The sequence below is a fragment of the Leptidea sinapis genome, chromosome 25, assembly GCF_905404315.1.
Source record: "Leptidea sinapis chromosome 25, ilLepSina1.1, whole genome shotgun sequence".
In the NCBI taxonomy this organism is placed as follows: Eukaryota; Metazoa; Arthropoda; class Insecta; order Lepidoptera; family Pieridae; genus Leptidea; species Leptidea sinapis.
In genome coordinates, this window is record NC_066289.1 from 1,354,553 (window position 1) to 1,375,406 (window position 20,854).

Here is a 20,854-nt window from a genome sequence, read left to right on the forward strand (position 1 = left end):
TATTTACTTATATTTTAGTACTATATCTACATAAACGTATAAAAGGCATTTATTTTCTCAAAATTGATTCCTTTAGAATTATTTGTGATGTCATTTCTAATATACTAAACACTACTACCGCTTCCGAAACAAATGGCGCTCTGAGAGAAAAGAAGAGGCGCAATAAACTCTCCCAGCATTCTTCTTTTGCGCTCTTTTTAATGAAATATACAATAATAAAATAATTATAATCTAGTGCCAGGCTGTCAGATCACTTAGATCTGTGGAGTAGTAGGATTTACGACGGAGCCATTTTTTAATAAAACATTTAAATTTATTTATAGATAATGCCTGAACAGTGGCTGGGTTTTTATTATAAAAGTGTAGTATACATTTACCCTTAAAGCGATAGATAATAGCCGAGCGTGACGGCCTAGTTTGATTCATAAGGCCAGTCCTACATTGGAAGCGGAGTCGGTCTGGCCAGCAGGCCCGACCCGGTTAGACCAGACCAGTCCAGACTCGGCGGTCCTACATTGCAGCTAGACAGGAGCGGACGAACCAGTCAGAATTCAGAGTCAGTACTATGTGAATTCTCGACGACTGGAATCTGGACTAGACGAAAAACAAACCGTTGTTGTCAGACCAGTTCAGACTTGTTCTCCCTGACCGGAACAAGCACTGGCTCCAGTGTAGGAGAGGGCACCTCACGTCAATGTTCGTTTTTTTCAATCCCGACCAGACGGTCTAAGTGGAATTTCTCCCGACCAGACGGTATGGGCGGGTCTGGTCGGTAGAAAATCCGCTTCCAATGTAGGACCGGCCTTACTTACAAAATAAAATGCTTAGCGCGCCTAGATGTTTTCAAAGTCATAAATTATGTTTTTAAAGGTTATCAGCTATCATTTGCCTTGTGGTTTCACTTGCGTATAAAAATACTATCATAATTATAATATGTACGTATTGTTTCTTTTACAGAATTATATAAAAAGTAAGATATTTTTTTGTATTTACTCTTCGTATTTCACAGCCTTTATAAATGCCTTAAGCTCTCAGCTAGCCTTTAGGCTAGCTGAGAGCTTCTCTGTCTAATACTTGAGAGTCTATGTACTATTCCGCATGAAGCTCGTAAAAAAAAAACTTCAAATCGAAGTTATACTACAGATAAGCACGAAGAAACAAACAATCCACAAGAAAACTGATAAGATTTATAATACATATTAGTTTAGTGAATAAATAACTTTGAAAAATATTACCGATTTACTAAGCCAAAACAACCACATAAACTTGACATTCCACTGGTCACATCTCAAAATTTGGGAAGCGTTCGTTATAGCTGAGTACGTACATAATGTACTTGTAGTGTTTATGAGGACATCGCATTGCTTCGCAGAAATACATTTTATATCTTGAGGTGGTTTTAAAAGGTACATATCTTCATATTGGTTGAACACAGTTGTTATTGTTAAGCCAGTTGATAGCACGGTAACAATCCATTGCCAGTGACCTATGTAACCCAAAACGTCTGTTGTAACATCTTCATGAATAGTTCCAATTCTACAATTTCAGATAACGATAACAATTAACAATACTACAGAAGGATTACTTCAAATGGACAATAATTGTCCTTAATTGGTACTAAGTTTGGAAACAAATGAAGTTTTATGCCATACGATATTATTCAATTCAAATTCCAATGATATTTTATCCCATTTTGAATAAAACTTAATGAGAGTAAAAAACTACAAGTCATTTGAAAAAGTATGCCTCAGACCTGAGACGAACGGGCGCAAGAAACTCAGCGGGTTTCTTTTTATAAAAATATGGTTACAATGTAAAATCGTACAATAAAATTTATTATATAGTAGCCTAAGAGTGATCGCTCCATTTCCAATCTTTGGTAACATTGAGAAAGTCATCCTAATGAAAACTCGGGTAGAACTACTTTAAAGTTACCTTAAAAATAAATTTAAAAATTAAAGTACATGAATAATTGAAATTTTCAAACAAACAAATTGTATATTTAAAAAAACAATGTTTTAATCATCCTTAATGGGCGCTACTCACCTACGATTTCGGGACGGATTGGATTGAGCCAAGTAGGTGACAGTGCATTTTGTTTTTGATGTGATTACGGTGAAGTATCTCTACCCGTGAGACATAGTAAAAATATACCTAATTATTATATCATATACATGATTGATTAAACTTTGTAACACAATGATTTATAGCTTATACTATATAAAATGTACCTATATACTTTAAAAGTCGGACCAAAATAGAAGTGAAAAATTCACTTAGATGAGATTAAAAATACGAAATAAGATTTATTTTTTTGTCATATATTCATAAATTTATTATTAATTTTTATAAATAATATTGTAATTGCTTATAAATTACTCACTAATAATTTTGCTTGAATTGCGCTACTTAAGTCTACTCGAGCCGGAATGACCCGAACGAGAGTGACAGCTCAGTCTCATTCAATACCCACAATATAAACTGTTTTCACCTAAAGAAGTTTTCACTTCTAAAAGAATAAGTAATTGAAAATTTATTGAAGTTTTGATTTTTGTGCCATAGTTTATCTCCTGAGGGTGCCTCGTGTTAAGGCGAAACACATGTCGATTTGCTAGACGACGAATATTGGCGGAATTAACTCTAAAGAAAAAATTTGATTGAATAAGTAATTAGTAAAGCCAACTACTACAAATTACGCAACGAATGGAAAAACAGTTATCCCAATATGTTCGGTATTTTTTACGTGTTTGTGCTTTAAAGAAAAGTCGCCATTTTCACATGCAAGAACTACAGATACAGGACTTCTTTAAAGTCTAGTAGAACCAGTAAATTACAATTGTAAATGGCTTTGACGCAATGGGATAACAATATATGTATGTATTTATCTCACACATTTTATAAATCAAAGATTGTCTTGTTTAATGTTAATAAATCTCTACTTACATAGACATTGTTTATATTAATATGTTTACATTTAATATTTTTCACATTAATTCGCACGACAATCAATCTTGCGTCATTTTCTTAGCCATCTTGATTCAATGCACCTAGTCCTCATTATATGCTATTTATGGCGTATACCAAATCATATATCAATTTGATAATTTATATATTACCAAAGTTTATAAATAAAATTTGATTTAATGTCAAGTCATTTATAAATGTAAATTATAACTATCAATATTTTAATTATCTCAATCAATTTGAGAACAGCTTTAATAATGTGGAACTATGTGATCGTGTGTTCTAACATCTAAATGTTACACTCCTAAAATGCAGGTTGGTTCGCTGTTGTTAGTGTTTTGTTATTAATAATACTTTGGAGTTGGGAAATGATCTTCCGAATTATTTCCTTTTGTTCTCACACATACCTAGATTTGGTTTTAAGTGAAATCTCTAATTAAATCTATTAGTTATCTAGCTGTAATGCAGAACAGGAAAAACACAGGAACGTTCGCAGCAACAGATATTTTTTTTATAGAAGAGAGGACTAACGAGCGTACGTGTCACCTGATGTTAAGTGATCACCGCCGCCCACATTCTCTTGCAACACTAGAGGAATCACAGCAGCGTTGCCTGCCTTTTAGAAATTACATGAGTTTGATAAATGAGGAAGGAAGCATTTTTGAAGGTGTTAATGCAGAATGTAAGGCTGTTTCTAAAATCAAAGTTGTTACCGATGTGGATGCATGTAAAAGATATGTTGCAAATTAGCAGCATATCTATATGGAGCTATGGAAACGTAAATACGGAACATGCTTATTTTACCGGTCAATCTAAAAACTCTCGCGATGACGTCGACGTGAACTGTACAGAACAAAGATTTGTCTTATATCCAGAAAATTTAATCTAATTCACCCCTAAAAATACAGGCCTGTGCGTTCACTGTGTCTTGTATTGGTCCATGTACCTATGCCGGAGTCCACACTAAAGAGAGCAACGATCAGTTTCGTGGTCACTTGGAAGAGAAGTCTAGCACCTCTCAAAAGCTCAACGTGTCCAGACGAAACTTCAAGCCTTCGCCTACTAATATATAAGTTAAAATTCGACCCTGCATGAAAGTCTCTCGAGCAGGACCTTCTTCCATTAGACCGCATACAATGTTACTCAAATCATCAAGTCTTCTTGATTCTATAGCGAATAATAATAAACGGTAACAATATATATCATAATTATTTAACTATATAGTATATATATACTAACTGCACAAAAAGGTAGAGTTCTCAGGCCCCTTGAACTGAAGATAACTCTCCTCATAAAATAAGAAGACACATTCAAAGACTCACGTATATAAATCAGAAGTCGAGCCATACAGTCATGTAAAGTTTTATTTTTTCTCTCAAGATTCAAAACCCCAATGATACAAATGGATTAATGATATAATTTTGGTGTGTTATGTTATTTATTTATCTGTGTAATGAATTTGTTAAGACCAAAGGGCTGCACCTTCGCACAGGATGCCGGCTAGATTATGTGTACCAAAACGGCGCCTATTTCTGCCGTGAAGCAGTTATGTGCAGGCGCCATAGCTAGTGAAATTACTGGGCAAATGAGACTTAACATCTTATGTCTCAAGAAGACGAGCGCAATTGTAGTGCCGCTCAGAATTTCTGGGTTTTTCAAGTATTCTGAACGGCACTGGATTGTAATGGGCAGGGCGTATCAATTACCATTAGCTGAACGTCCTATTCGTCTCGTCCTTATTGTCATAAAAAAAATCTTCTCGCAGTCACTCAGTTTTGAGAACCTATCCGATCAGCCAGACAGCAATGACCTATTTACATAAATTCTCAAAACGCTCATAAGAGCTGTTAAGAATCGACTCTACAACTTTGGAGATAATTGGGGTACTTAATGGTAATAGGATAATAGTGATTGGATCTGAACATACATCTTTTCAATGGATGCTCCAGGTCCTCAAATTCAAATTAAAATATTTTTATGCAAAATAGGATGTGACATCTTTTATTGAAAGTCAAACGCAATCCATTCCAAAAAGAATACCTCAGGTCTAAGAAGAATGGGCGCAACAAACTCAGCGGTCTTTAATAAATATGTTTACAAAGTAATATTGTACAATTACCTTACCCTTAATCTAGCCGGCATCCTGTGCGAAGGAGCCTCCCACTGGTAATGGTATACATACATAAGATTGCAAATGTGTATTACACTAATTCAAATAATATTTACCAACTTCGTAAAAGGAAGAGGTTTTGTATTCGTAAGGTAGAGGTTCGTATTCCACAAGTACCCATAATCTAGCCGGCATTCTGTGCAAAGGAGCCTCCCACTGGTAAAATTAAATACTCTTGACAGTTTCGAGGAATTAAAAACAGACACAGTTACGTGTAGTTCTTTTTTCGGTTCGTAAATAAAATATAAACTATCTGATGGGACCGGATGATGATTTGTTCGGATTATGAACTGATGGAACAAATAAATATTAACAGAGCCGTCAGCCATATTTAATGCACCTAATATAGAGAATGTATGTAGCGAGTTGTTTTATACTTTTTAAAGAACTTTCTCTCACGTACAGCATTAAAATCCTAGCGCGGTGTTCTTATAACGATACGACATGATCAAATACAATCACTTTGGTCAAAGAATGACACTTATGAATGTCAAAGATGTGTGTTTTACCATTCACCGCCACTTCGGGAAAATAGAGCTTAATTGAGAAGAAGTGGTGAGAATATCATTGCCACTATATCTATGCATATAAATAAAATTGGAGTGTCTGTTTGTAATATTGAAATAACCGTTTTTTACTACATGTATATGAATATATATACGGTACATACACCAAAATAACATTTTTTACAATTTTTGTCTGTCTGTCTGTCTGTTTGTTCCGGCTTAATCTCTGAAATAGCTGACCTATTTTTGCAGGACTTTTATAGGCAGGTAGCGGATGTAATAAGGAGTAACTAAGGGCACGTTTATTTAAGAAAAATTCTTTTATTTTAGAAAAATAAAGTAATGTTGCAATGTCCAAGAAACGGTCTATCTCTAAAAATAATGTTTATGGCAAAAAAACATTTGCCGGGTCAGCTAGTTCAAAATATAATCAATTTAAAGAATGTACCTTTAAAAAATATGTTAATCTACATGAAAAGCCTGAAATGCTTCTGTTATATTTATTCTGGTGTAGAGAGAGTTTGGTAGCGGTGATCACTTTTCTCCAGGAGTTCATACGCTTGTTCTTATGCTCTTTAAAATGCTTAATAGACATTTTAAATAGAATAAAATAAAACAAAAACTAGCGCCGCTCCAACACCGGGTCAATGGGTTATTAGTCAGCACGTGTTCAATACTCGCACCAAACTACGTAAGCACCGATTAGTTTTGTTCACTTTCTAAGCAATTTATTTAGAGAGGTAATATATCAGCAATATATAATAAATATAGTTTCTTAAGGAAATATAGAAAAAATAATAGAAAACTGTCTATCATTGTGATTTTTTTCCAAAACTACTCCACCGAACAAGTGTACCCTACACTCAATCAATAACTGCTAAGCACAGTTTTAACTCATCGCCAATCCTCATAATTTTGTAATGTGAGTTTTAGTAACGTATTCATCTAACAAGGAAAATCCCTTCATACATTCAATTGATGTGGTCGAATAGTAGATACAGCCACGTACAAACTCGTAATAAATGGAATAATTCAATGATAAAATATTTTATAACATTTGTACGCAATTTGATTGTAAATGTTGCACGATTTACTGATACCAACAAGAGGCCGCTGACCTGACTTGTACGTCACTTATACATTTATAAATAGATTTAGTAGGCGAATGTCCCAAAAACACTTTACTCTTTACATATTATGTAAGTAAATACACAGAACATATAACACATCATTCACTGTTCTAGTATATATTTGTGTATAAATAGAAATAAAATGTACGATATATATGTGTAAATATTTAGTTATTTATGTGATAAGACATGAATGATTTACTTAATAAAATATATGTTAAGTTCAATATCAAAAGAACAAGTTAAGTTCTACTATTATTTTGAACATACGTATATAAATAATAACTGGGAACTAACAACAACGTTGTTTAGGTGTTCAAAAGCACGTGGTGTTCTAATTGTATTTGGTATTGCTTGCAGAGCCAATGCCACCAAGCAATGCGTCAAATATAACGTTCGGTATCACAGATAAGGTTACTTTTTATTCGAGTTCGAACTTCGGTGTCAGTATAAGCGACGCCTCGAGAGTCGTTCATACTTCATTCGCTTGGCCGCCGGCAGACAAGCCTGGCGCCGCTTCCACGTTGTCGAGTAACACTTCTCAATCAATGGTGAAATTCATTACAGAAAAACAACTCTAACAATAAAGTGGGAACCTCAACAGCAACCATGGACAAAGATCAGGCATTGGAGGATATGATGGGGAAACTGGGTATGTACACTTTACACCTACCGCATATTACACTAAAATTATGCTCTACAAGTAATCGGAACTCTTGCATTCAAATGTCAACGTGTCTTGAAACATATTGAAGAAATCAGAACTTAGAGTTAAGTTACAACTGCTTAAGTTACGTTACCTAATATGTTATTGCGAGAGCTTTCATTTCCTACAAATTAAGTAATGCCCTACATTAATAGTTATCACATGTTTTCGACACAACAATTAATAATATTGCTTATTATTTACAGATAAGTTAGTGATAAATCACTTAAAATGACCACGCTAAAACACGAATACGCGAATTCATGTTTTAATATATACTAGGCACATTTAAGAATAATATAATACAGCTCTTCTATTAAAATGATGATAATTATACTTATATAATATATTTAAAGTAAATATCGAAGTGACAATGTTTAAACAAGTTTCCTAGAACTTAGCATTCGTTAACACATTCGTCGGCCAGGGTCAGAACAGTAATTTACTCAAAGTCAACGTTTTTTAATATTTTACGATCAATATTGTACGAGGAATAAGTTTTAGATTATAAATTTCGCACTAGCTTACTAGAAATAAAAAAAAAAAACATATAATATTTCTTAATAATTTATAATATTTAGTTATTTGACTTACTTAACACTCAATATTTAAAATTACTCATTATGGAATTTTCTAGAAAAGATCAACAAATTCTTTTGATTAATAAAAATGTAGTTTAATTTAAGTCGTTGTATTCTTTCTTATCATATGTGGTATCAAAAAACTCATTAACAAGTGTGCAGAATAATTATTAATTAATGTCATTAGATTGTTTATTTTGTTATAGATATTGAAGTAATTTATAAAATTAATTTGATTCACACAATTTATTAGACAAACTATTCCTCACCTCATATTTTTTTTTAATACTTATCCACAGATAATCTAAATAAAATATTTCATGTCGAACCAAACGCAAATTGAATGAATTTGAATTTGATACAATAATAATAATAATTTAATCTTATGCAAAATAGTATTAATTATTAATTAATTATATATTATTTAATCTTATATATTCGCCCATGATAGGTATAAGCTTACAGTCTTTTGACATATATCGTATATTGAAAATATCATATTGACGACTTTTGCATTTTGAATACAAACACACATATTTTTATTTTATGTTATTGACCGATGAATTGACTGATGATTGAAAATTGTGATGTTATTATTAAATTAATAGTTTTTAACAAACGCATTGAATATTATATTATTTTAATAAAAATAATTCGGCTATGCGCTTGTGATACCTTTGGGGTTACAAGAGAGTATGGACGGTGATTACATGCCATCAGGTGACCCCTACCCTCTTACATAAATAAATAGAATATTTATTATTAGCTACACTAAAGTAGGTGACAATTTCAATTTGTAATTTAAATAACCAGTAATCCTTACAAGATATATACATACATAATATTGCAAATGTGTATTACACTATTTCTGCCGTGACGCAGTAATGTGTAAACATTACTGTGTTTTGGTCTGAAGGGCGCCGCGGCTAGAGAGAATAATAAGAGTAATTCCTGGGCAAATGAGACTAAATATATTATGTCTCAAGTTCCCAACGAGCGCAATTGTAGAGCCGCTCAGAATTTTTGGGTTTGTCAAGAATGCAAGTCTGCTAGTCTCGTCCCTTATTTTCATTCAAAAAAAAGTAATTCAAATAACATTTACCAACTTCGTAAAAGGAAGAGGTTTTGTATTCGTATTTAAATGTATGCTCATCATAGCCTTATCTTATCGATGATTATTATCGATAAGTAATAATTATTAGGACGGAAAGAGTTATGCCGTAAGCACTTGTAACATTATTTTAAGAACACACGAGTATTAGGAATTTATTTAACTTTTTAACCGATCGTTTTCAATTCGTTTGTATTTTAAATGCGCATTTATACCTACTCTAACAGCAAGCAAAGTGTGGTATTTTATTTGTATCATAACATTGTGAGTGAATTTTATTCCTGCCGCCGAATTCAACCTGCGCAGGATGTCCTGGCATGTGCCACAAACTTTTTTTATGTCACCGCCGCCCACATTCACTTACAACACAAGAGGAATTACAGGAGCATTGCTGGCCTTCAAGGACACCTTCCGTGAAGGCCAGCAACGCGCTTTTATTGACGGTACCCATGTCATGTCGTCCCAGAAACACCGCATAATGAAGCTCATTCCACAGCTTTGTAGTACGTGGAAGAAAGCTCCTTGAAAACCGCACTGTGGAGGAACGCCACACATCCTGATGGTGGGGATGATATCCTAAGTTGTGGCGTGTCGTGCGAAGGTGGAATTCAGCGGCACGCATCAGGTGAAACAGAAACTGAAACTTAGATATCATCCTCAATATCTGGATGTGTGACTTCCTCTACAGTGCGGGTTTGAAGGAACTTCTCTCTCTTCTACGTACAACTAAACTATGGAATGAGCCTTATGGCGTGGTGTTTTGAAGGCGATACGACATGGGCACCTTAAAAATCCGAGTACACTTTTGCCATAAAATAAAAATTTGACATTAGTTACTTATTACCTCTTACCTCTGCACAGGAAGCCGGCTAGATTATGGGTACCACAACGGCGCCTATTACTGCCGTGAAGCAGTAATGTGTAGGCATTACTGTGTTTCGGTCTGAAGGGCGCCATAGCTAGTGAAATTACTGGGCAAATGAGACTGAACATCTTATGTCTCAAGGTGACGAGCGCAATTGTAGTGCTGCTCAGAATTTTTAGATTTTTCAAGTATCCTGAACGGCACTGCATTGTAATGGGTAGGGCGTATCAATTACCATCAGCTGAACGTCCTGCTCGTCTCGTCCCTTATTTTCATAAAAAAAAACTTATAGCAAAAATAACCTAGCCCAATTTATTGTTTTGTCGGGAGTATCAAAGGGATTTTTGTAAATCATATTGAAATATACTTAAAGTGTAATTACATAGTTTACCAACGGGAGAAATCGATTTCTAACGGGGGTGCAATTTGTAGGCACTAGACGAAGTGGAGGGTGTCAATATGCTTGAGTATTGAAAACGCACTTTCCCTGAGTGATACATATCTAGTGATTTTTGCAACATCTACGAGAGATAGAAAACGAAAATCATGAATATTTACTTAATATAGACCAAAACTGTTACGAATTTGAACTGAACATAAATTAAACGCAGAGAACTATTTGTAACGGATCTCTAGTTACGGATATATTGCTATCACCGTTTGATAACAAAATCTTATCTATCCATAGTTATGTCCAATATAGTTATATTATTAGTTATAATCTAATCCTATCTGTGGGTAGGTTATTGAAATGTAAGTAAACTTAAAAGGATAGATTTGTCTACCTCTAGTAAGTTTAACTAAGGATAGATAAGTTATTGAAAACTACCGCAAAATTATATTCAACTAATACGTTTGTCAATTTAACAAAAATTAGCTTATCTATGAAAATTTTGGTTTAACATTAAGTTCTGACCACTCCGTTAAAAATGTCCAGTATAACGTTCAGTAGTTCATTCTTACTGTCAAATACATGAAGTGACCTTGTGTCAGAAATAAATAAAATATTATTTGCAGCCATCTGAGTTACGTTTGACATAAAAATTTACTGAAGCTTGAAGAGTATAAAAAGTGACATAAAAGAGGTCTAACCTACTTCAGTAATTAACATCATCTGTGCCTACCAGCCTAGCGAAACTCTATAAGAAAAAACACGATTGTATGAAACGTGCAGTCATTGATAGATTGACAGATGACGGCTATAAACTTGTAAAAAACGGAGATAGCCGAAACCCACTACGTTTTAAGAAACTGTTCGCTTTCAAACTTAGCCGGATTATACTTCGACTCCAATCGCCATATTGTAATTACTACTATTTCAAACTTATGTCATCTCTGCACATTTCATGCTAAATTAAATTTAAATTTTTACTTAGGTAGCCCCGCCTGAACGTAGTGTTTAGATTCTCTTTGTTCCCGCCTCTTATTACGCAGTATTTACATCCTCTGTGCCTACATCAATAAATTTTTTCCCCATTAACCAAACGGAGGTATTTTTGTAATCGAGTATATTGAAAAATAATTAAAATATTCTTTTTTACTGTATTTTAATATTTATTAATAAAAATTAATTTAATAGACATTGTAGTGAGCCTATGCATTTGCTAGAGATACTCAAGATACTTATACCAGAGAGAGATAAGATAATATAATACCCATTACAAAAGTATTAATTTAATTTATATGTAAATATACAATTAGAGCAGATATTATATCACAAAGACCAATTTCTCGTTAAATGTGTTTAATGCAATTTAGAAATGCATATTCATGCAAAAAATTTATTAATTAGTAAATTAGCGTGAACAAGCCAAATTGATTTTATGACAAGCGACAAGCCGAGCAGGACGTTCAGCTGATGGTAATTGATACGCCCTGCCCATTAAAATACAATGCAGCTGAGGATTCTTAAGATATTAAACTTAATATAAGATGTTAAGTCTCATTTTCCCAGTAATTTCACTAGCTGCAGCACCAAAGATAATCTAAACTAAAGATATATCGATATCTCTATGTACGGCAACCTTCAGACCGAAACACAATAATGTTTACTGCTTCACGGCAGAAATAGGCGCCGTCGTGGTACCCATAGTCTAGCCGGCATCCTGTGCAAAGGAGAGTCTCTGGTAGATTCACTGAGAGACTGACTGATTATCAGCTAATTTGTCATATAGCAACAATTACTTGACAGTACTTTTAACGTCAGTTTAATCTATGATCGTGGCTCAATCAGTGTTCCAGAAACCCAAAATAGCAACTGTCTTTGCTGATTTGTTGATTTTTGAGTTGAAAAGCCTTTTGGAAACCGCTTAAAAGATTAACAGCCTAAACACATAGTCGGATTTGGGCCGTCCGATCCATCGGACGCGGTCTGGTACTGGACCATATTCGATGGTAAGTCGCATTGTCCATCGCATAAAATTATTATTATTATTACCGTCCAGACCATACTGAGTACGACGGCAGACCAGTTGGTGTGAGGCGTCCACCCAAGCCCACCGGACCGTCCTAAATTCCGGCCGTACCAAATCCGACTATGTGTTTCGGCTATTAGGCTGACACAAACTTATATCATAGATTATATATCTAAGTATTATAGTCCATCTAAATAATCAAACATAAACGCGATGGAAATGAATATTGCATGTGACTTTTCTGCCGGCTAAACCACATTAATAATAGATATTCATACAAATTTCCCCCCGCATATTAAATGTAATAAATGACGCATTTTCGGCAATATAAAACCGTCTCTACTACACCTTCCCGGAAAGTGGCTTAGTATTGATGAGACAACTAAGCCGCAACTGCGTCATTTCGTATAAATATTCGTTTTTTATGTATATAGTACTATATAATATAGTAATTTTATATCTTTAATTTAATTATTTTCTTTTTAATTTTAATTATGACATATTTTACGTTTTTATCTGTAATTTAATTATAATCAAATTAAAATCAACTATGTTATGTAATTTAAGGATTGTTTGTGATCTATGGGTAAAATGCCTGAAAATGAATGGTTTATTATTATTATTATGATATTATTTTATTGGCTATTTATTGGCTATATATATACATATATATAATGGCGGGAAATATTTACAGCCTTTTAAATATTTTTAAATACGGCAAAAAAGACTTCTGTGTCTGGTTTGCCACATTGATAACGGATATTCATTTGGCTAAAATTATAATAACGTGTTTTTTTAAATTATGAGTCGGTCGCGTAATAGGTGCAATCGTTGATTCTCAGCGGAAACGATGTCTGGTCGGTCCTGTCTTCGGGGATTATATATATATTTATATATAATTGATACATCTACTGCACTCATTACTCTTTTAGTGTTTTAAATTAATCATTGCTTTTGGTTTTTTTAACTTAGGTACACAAGTAAGTCAAACCGGTTGAGTAAGTTTGGTGCATCACTTCACATTGTATAAATATAATATAAAATGCTAAAACTGTAAATGTAGATTAAAAAGAGAGGCAATGAGTTCCTTGCCACTTCTTCTCAATGAAGTTCAACTTTTCCGAAGTGGTGTTAAAGTATTTATCACTAACTAGCCCCGACAGACGTTGTTCTGTATATAATAAATAAAATAATGTTTTTTTATGGATTAGTCAATAATATATCATAACATCAAGAATTACTTCGAAACTATGCAGCCTGCTGTCGTAATGAAATTGTTTCACAGCAGAACTGTCAAACCGTGCGTCAGTAAATTCTCTCATAGAAATTATGTATGGACACATCAAAGGAAAAACAAATTTTTTGTTTTTATTTAATTCCGAGCATTTTCCTATTTATTCACCTTTTACACCTTCTCTGGACTTCCACAAATAATTCAAGACCTAAATTTTCCAAATCGGTCCAGCCGTTCTCGAGTTTTAGCGAGACTAACGAACAGCAATTCATTTATATATATAGATAAGTGTCATTCTGTCCGACTGTCAATCTATCTCCCAGCGAGCTGTGTCTCACTGCAATAGACAGCTGAAATTGTACAATGTGTGTTATGTTTGAGATGTGGTGCTGAAGGCGCGTGTTTCTAATAGGGGATAATGAGGGAACGACCACAGAGAGAGAGTTATATTTCAGATATTCAAAATTTCTATTGTAATAACACCCTATTTTGTTCTTCTACAATAGTATTTAAAAAATATAATGTAGTTATATCTTGTAAGATGGTACGGACTACGGAACGAATATGCGGTTTTGTTGATGCTTGGAATTATGATTGCTGTATAGGTTAAATTGCAAAACAAGTCGTGACTGAGTTCTTAAGTAAACACAGGAAAACTGTTTATTTTTGCAGTGTCTATGTGCACATTCTTGATAACGACGCGTAAATGTATATCATCGGTATATTATTCGAGTTAACCATGCACAAAAATGCAAATAATAATTGATAAAGTTGTGATAATTTAACAATTAATATAAATAGTTAATCATCGTGTTTCGTTCGTTCGTATTACTTTCATATTTAAGTCTGGCAATGAATTTCATTTATTTTGTTTGTTGAGTATTTTAAAGTATAAGTAAATTTAACCATATTTTGTCATAAGTTGGACTCGAATGTGGTAAAACCTCCTGTATAATATGTAACTTTATCTTTAGTGATAACACACATAAAATCACGGCTGGATCATTTGGCGTTGCGTAGAGACGTCGCTTCATTGTCTGTCTTCTACCGCATTTATCACGAGGAGTGTTCCGAAGAGCTGTTTAACCTGATTCCTGCCGCCGAATTCCACCTTCGTATGATACGCCACAAGTTAGGATATAATCCCCACCATCTGGATGTGTGGCGGTCCTCCACAGTGCGGTTTTCAAGAAGCTTTCTTCCTCGTACTACATCGCTGTGGAATGAGTTTCCTTGTGCGGTGTTTCCGGGACGACACGACATGGGTACCTTCAAAAAAAGCGCGTACACTTTCCTTAAAGGCCGGCAACGCTCTTGTGATTCCTCTGGTGTTGCAAGAGAATGTGGGCGGCGGTGATCACTTAACACCAGGTGACCCGTACGCTCGTTTGTCCTCCTATTCCATTAAAAAAAAAATCTAATCTTAGTAGTGGTTTCTTTGCTCATGATGGATATCGGTGAGGTGAGAACCACACCGTCCTCTTTTTCGTAAAGCAATAGTGTGCACAAATTATTGCGTTTCGGTGAGTTGTTCGCCGTAGCTAGTGACATTACTGGACTGATTTTTTAAAGTGAAATTATTATTTAGCGGCGTTAAGCATTGCGCACTTTCCTTGGGATGAGTATAAAATATTAAATTCGCGTCAGGACACGTGGCCTGATCGAAAATTCGTAAGACAGTCGTTGAAATTATGGATGATCAATTTATACTTATTTCAAATTATAGTTCGGCTATTTTGACATCGTGAAATATTTTTACAGTTTATTATGGATGAAAGTTGATTTATCTGACAGATAAACTTTTTAATGTAAAACAATTGTTATAGTTCTGAAGTGTTAAATTTATGTAATATAAATTGTCATTTTTGTGTATGATAGCGCAATAAATTAATATTGTATTTAATCACATAAATACTAGTACTTCTTTACTGATAAATAAAGCAATTTATGCGAAATTATTCCCTTAGGAGTACTATTCCAAATTATTCAAAAATGCACAACATTAATGTTCAAGTTTTCACTTTTGCCGGCACTCCTGGAGTGCAACCCGTATTTGTTTCTTATAAGAGGGGGCAAATGTACAAGAGGCTTCGGGGGAAGAGGAGGTTTGGAAATACAGCAGCCTGTAATAGATTTCAAAAAGTGGCTGTGCGTGGCAAGAAATTTCTAAACGCGCAGTCGTGGAATGCCAGATGTCATCGAAATGTATTTAGCATTGTGACGTAATGTCCGGTGGTGGAATTCGGCCGCTGGTATCAGCTTCTCTGAGCACTCCCCGTGATAAATGCGGTGGAAGATGCAGAGACACATCTCTAAGCAACGCCAAAGAATCATGATGAGACTTAACATCATGATGCCGCTCAGAATTTTAGGTTGGCCCAAAGAGCCCACTGAGTTTCTTGCGCCCATTCGCTTCAGGAGTGAAGGATAGATTTTGGGTGATAGTATTGAACATTCAATAAGTGAATTAAAATCTTATTTTGAATAAGAATATTTGAATTTGAACTGGTTGACTCTGGCACTCCATTGTATATAGTGGGCAAAGCGTATCATCGTATCATCCATCGTTGCCTCATTACTAATTCTCATACAAAAATCTTTCTGTTGTAATAAGTATTAAGTTGCCTGTTCCTTAAATTACTGAAAAATTCTTTCTAAAGACTCTCTCATTATAATAGACGATATTATTTCTCACTAATAATCCCTAATAAATATGATCCTCATTTTCGTATCTTCTTAGGTATGCCTAGGTATGTTCCGTAGATTTTTTTATGAAAATAAGGGACGAGACGAGCAGGACTTCAGCTGATGGTAATTGATACGCCCTACCCATAACAATGCAGTGGCGCTCAGGATTCTTGAAAAACCTAAAAATTGTGAGTGGCACTACAATTGCACTCGTCAGCTTGAGACATGAGATGTTAAGTCTCATTTGCCCTGTAATTAGCTACGGCGCCCTTCAGACCGGCCCACAGTAATGTTTACACATTACTGCTTCACGGCAGAAATGGGCGCCGTTGTGGTACCCATAATCTAGCCGGCTTCCTGTGCAAAGGAGTCTCCCACTGGTAGATGAACAAATAAATCTCGCGATTGGACAATGTTATACTAACATTCTGAATGCAATATAATTCCTATTGTCTTTTGCAACTTTATCATACTATTGTATTTTAAGATTTAATTGTATAATATTCCAAAACATTTATATTTTTGTATATTCATTGAGGTACAAATTTTGTTTATATATAGTTTGTAGATAGTATGAAACACTTCATCTCGGCACAATGCACTTTGTGAGATTATTTTCGCACAGACTTGACACATCTCCAAACTGTCCAAATTGCTGTTCGAATTTCACTAGGCAAATTCCCGAGACGAATGGACACAAAGACATCGCGATTGTATCTTGTAGTCTCGATAGATTAGTAATCTCGGTAGATTAGTAATTTAATTTGTAACACTGCTCAACATAGGCCATAATTTATAATATAAAAAGCGGCCAAGTTTGAGTCGGACTGGCCCATGAAAGGTTCCGTAGAAGCAAGTAAGATAATATAAAAGTTCTTGTAGTTCATTGTTTATGATGTGTTAAGAAAACTACTTAAGAGATCTCGTTCAAACCAATTTTCGGTGGAAGTTTGCAAGGTAATGTACATCATATATTTTTTTAGTTTTATCATTCTCTTATTTTAGAAGTTACTGGGGGACACACACATTTTACCACTTTGGGAGTGTCTCTTGCGCAAACTATTCAGTTTAGAAAAAAGTTGTATGAAAGAAAGAAACCAATATCTTTTCTCTCTATTTTCGACTTCTAAGACCTATCCTATAGACACGTATGGGTTGGATGATTTTTTTTTAAATTTCAGTTTAAGTATGGGGATCCCCCAAAATACACTGTTTTTTCTATTTATGTGTGAAAATCTTAATGCGGTATACAGAATACATCTACTTACCAAGTTTCATCAACTTCAAAATAATTAAACAATAATAAAGAGAAAAAACAGATCCAGTGAAATAAAAAAAGAACAATAACATGATGTTCAGTTAGCACCATGTTCCGCAGCATGGACAGCGACTACAGTATACAAATACTACCTACATCTACAATTTAAAATACATATTACTCCACTAAAAGTAAATTAATAAAATATAACACTACTATGTACCGGAAGACGCAGTCTTGGCCACCCAAAAGATGGACCGACGATCTGGTCAAGATAGCCGGAACAGGTTGGATGATTGCAGTGCAGGACCGATCGCCGTGGAAATCTCGTCTTCCAGCTGATGATGATGATGATAGTTACAATCAATGGTTTTCTAGTATTTCACTTGGCAGTGAGACCCATCCGGCCGGGGTCCTGTGCAAATCATATCAAAATAAAAAAATATCAATTAGCATTTTAGTAAATACAATTAGAGGGATTTTCCACTTAAAGCTCGCAGAACTCGTGTTAGTTAGTCGCTCTTTCCAACGGATAAGAATGCTAGCATGGTTAACTAACACAAAATACCTAAATAATCTAATCTTAAAAAAAAAATAAACCAATTAAAAATTGTTACAATATTTACATTTGAAGGTAGTTTAATATTTGCGTGGCTCGCACTAAGCTTGTAAACAATGTAACTACATGAAACAATTTTAACACTTGTTATCGTCTCAGGAATGTGAGACCACTGTGACTATGAACTAAGGTGTTCTCTCGTTTATCGAATGATTTATCTAACAGGAAAACGGTCAAAGTTCGAAATTTAGTTTTTTCTGTTCCAAAATCAAATTACAGCAAGTGGAATTAAAGGATCTATTTAAATAAAACAAATCTTATAACTATATTTACAATACTACGACTACATAAAATTAAAACTATCATAACATGGAAGCGTACCAAGAATACTGGCAGCATTACCGCGTTGGATAGCAAGGCTGATCCGTTGACCGAAATAGCTGCCAGCGCTTGGGTTTCCAGTAGCCTTATTGAGGCGCGAAGATAGTATTTTGAACATTCTCCGCGCCTCTGGGGCCCACGGGCCAAGTGTCTCGACACCAAACGGCACAAAGATGTATGACTCACTGAGACTGACATATTTGCGACGCTTGCTGTCTTCGGCAGTCGAAGCAGCAGCCCCAACACCAACTGACGTAACTTGGACATGAGAAGGAGCCAGAGTGTCGACGCAAGTAGCGTCCCACACCAGCGCCCTTCCCCGTGCCCAAGCCACCAGCGTCATTCCATCAGGACGCTTGCCATCGCGGCGGGTAATACCATTGGCTCTAAAACAGCTGGTATATTAAGAGCGGCAAATGCCCTGCGGATGACTTCATTAATGCTGGCGTGACGACTGATACGGCCTGCCGATTTTATGCAGCCTAACCCGTGGCGTCCAAGAGCATCTACCTGAACGCCACATCTACATTGATGTAGTTCATTCAGTTTTATACCTAGCCGGAGTGATACGCATATTGACAATGTCATATTGTCAAGTAGCGTTCCAATCGGCGCAGAAGGCAAGGCTTGTAACCAAAAGCCCGACTCATTTTGTGTCACGGCCAAAAGACGAGCACGCTCTGTTATGTCAGTAGATGAGATCAAAAGATCATCAAAGGCTGACTTACAAAGAAGTGCGTCCCATGCTTTAATATCTATTTAAATAATATACAAAAATTACTATAAAAATTTTATTATTTTTTATTTTAATAACACAGATTTATTTTAATATTTATATTTAAAAAAAAGCAAAGGCAAAGGCGTTCTTCTATATAATAACCGTTATTCTATCACTTTGTGTTTACCTTTCCAATACTCTAATGACTATTCTAGGCTAATTAGTTTCATCTGTCATATGTCACGACAGTAGGAAAACCAATCAGTTAAAGTAACTGGCCTCTCCGATATAACTGAAATTATTAGAAGTACAGTACTTTACTTACATACATACAAAATTCAACGTTTGAGAAGTATCTTTATTTTTTTCATGAAAAAATAAGGTACGAGACGAGCAGGACGTTCAGCTGATGGTAATTGATACGCCGTACCCATTACAATGCAGTGCCGCTCAGGATTCTTGAAAAATCCAAAAATTCTGAGACATAAGATGTTAAGTCTCATTTGCCCAGTAATTTCACTAGCTACGGCGCCCTTCAGACCGAAACATACTAATGTTGACATATTACTGCTTCACGGCAGAAATAGGCGCCGTTTTGGTACCCATAATCTAGCCGGCGTCCTGTGCAAGGGAGCCTCCCACTGGTAAAAATCTATTAAAACCTCTCTATCGTGTAATCTCTTATTTGTATTTGAATTAAGTACAAAATAAAGTAAATACAAAACATTTTGTTTTGGTCTCACCATATTGTAGCAACTTCTATTCTTTAGTTAATCATATTCGTAATTATTTCAATACTAATTGCTGCCCGCGACGTCGTACGCGTGGACGCTAGAAAGCAGCAAAACACTATGCCTGCATGTGCGTTATAATATTATGTAGCTTATATGTTGTTGTAGCCAACCTGTATATAAAAAAATACAATATGGTTCCGCTACAAAATAATAAAATGAAGCCCATGTCCTAATTCAAGGTATAAGCTATCACCATTTCAATTTTCCGTTAAGTCGGTTCAGCCGTTTTGCCGTGAAAGAGCAAGTAACATCCAAAAAACAAAAGTGACTTGACCGACTCGTTGCCTGAGACTAATTTAAAACAGAACTTAAAAAAATCCTTTTTAAGACTTGACTGACCACCGATCAACTTATCGTGCTCAACTATTATTAGTACTTTTACTTTTATTTGTAAAATTATAAGTATTATCTGTATAGCTAAGTTTCTAACGATTGTGAATTTTTTTTTTTTTAATAAAAAAAAAGATTTTACTTGTATTGAGCACCTTTAAAATGTAAACATATCTGTGTATCGTTATCCGTACGATGGTACGGATAACGGAACACCGGCTTAAAATTACACACAAATTGGTTAATATATAATGTGATATGAATGAGTTATTTCACCGCCAGTAACAAATCTTGTTAGTAAGGCAGTTATTCATTGAATTACTAAAAATATATTCTCGTATATATTAACTGTTCTTAATGAGATAATCATTACATATCTCCATCTAAAATATATGTAGTCATTAGTATTAAACAGTTAATTGTTAACTTATCTAAATGAATGGAA

The 20,854-nt window shown here is 34.7% G+C and overlaps 1 protein-coding gene across 3 annotated transcripts in view; it reads left to right on the plus strand.

The window, feature by feature from the left end:
• Nucleotides 1-7,157: 7,157 nt before the first annotated feature.
• The window catches only part of LOC126972216 (organic cation transporter protein), a 47,442-nt gene continuing 33,745 nt past the window's right edge, over nucleotides 7,158-20,854 (plus strand). For 2 of the 3 annotated variants that reach the window (XM_050818851.1, XM_050818852.1), the window contains exon 1: nucleotides 7,206-7,422. In XM_050818851.1, coding sequence (XP_050674808.1) covers nucleotides 7,380-7,422 — 43 coding nt within the window. In that variant the 5' untranslated portion in view covers nucleotides 7,206-7,379. Of the gene's footprint in view, nucleotides 7,423-20,854 lie in introns of all 3 variants that reach the window. The other variant, XM_050818853.1, reaches the window with a different exon arrangement.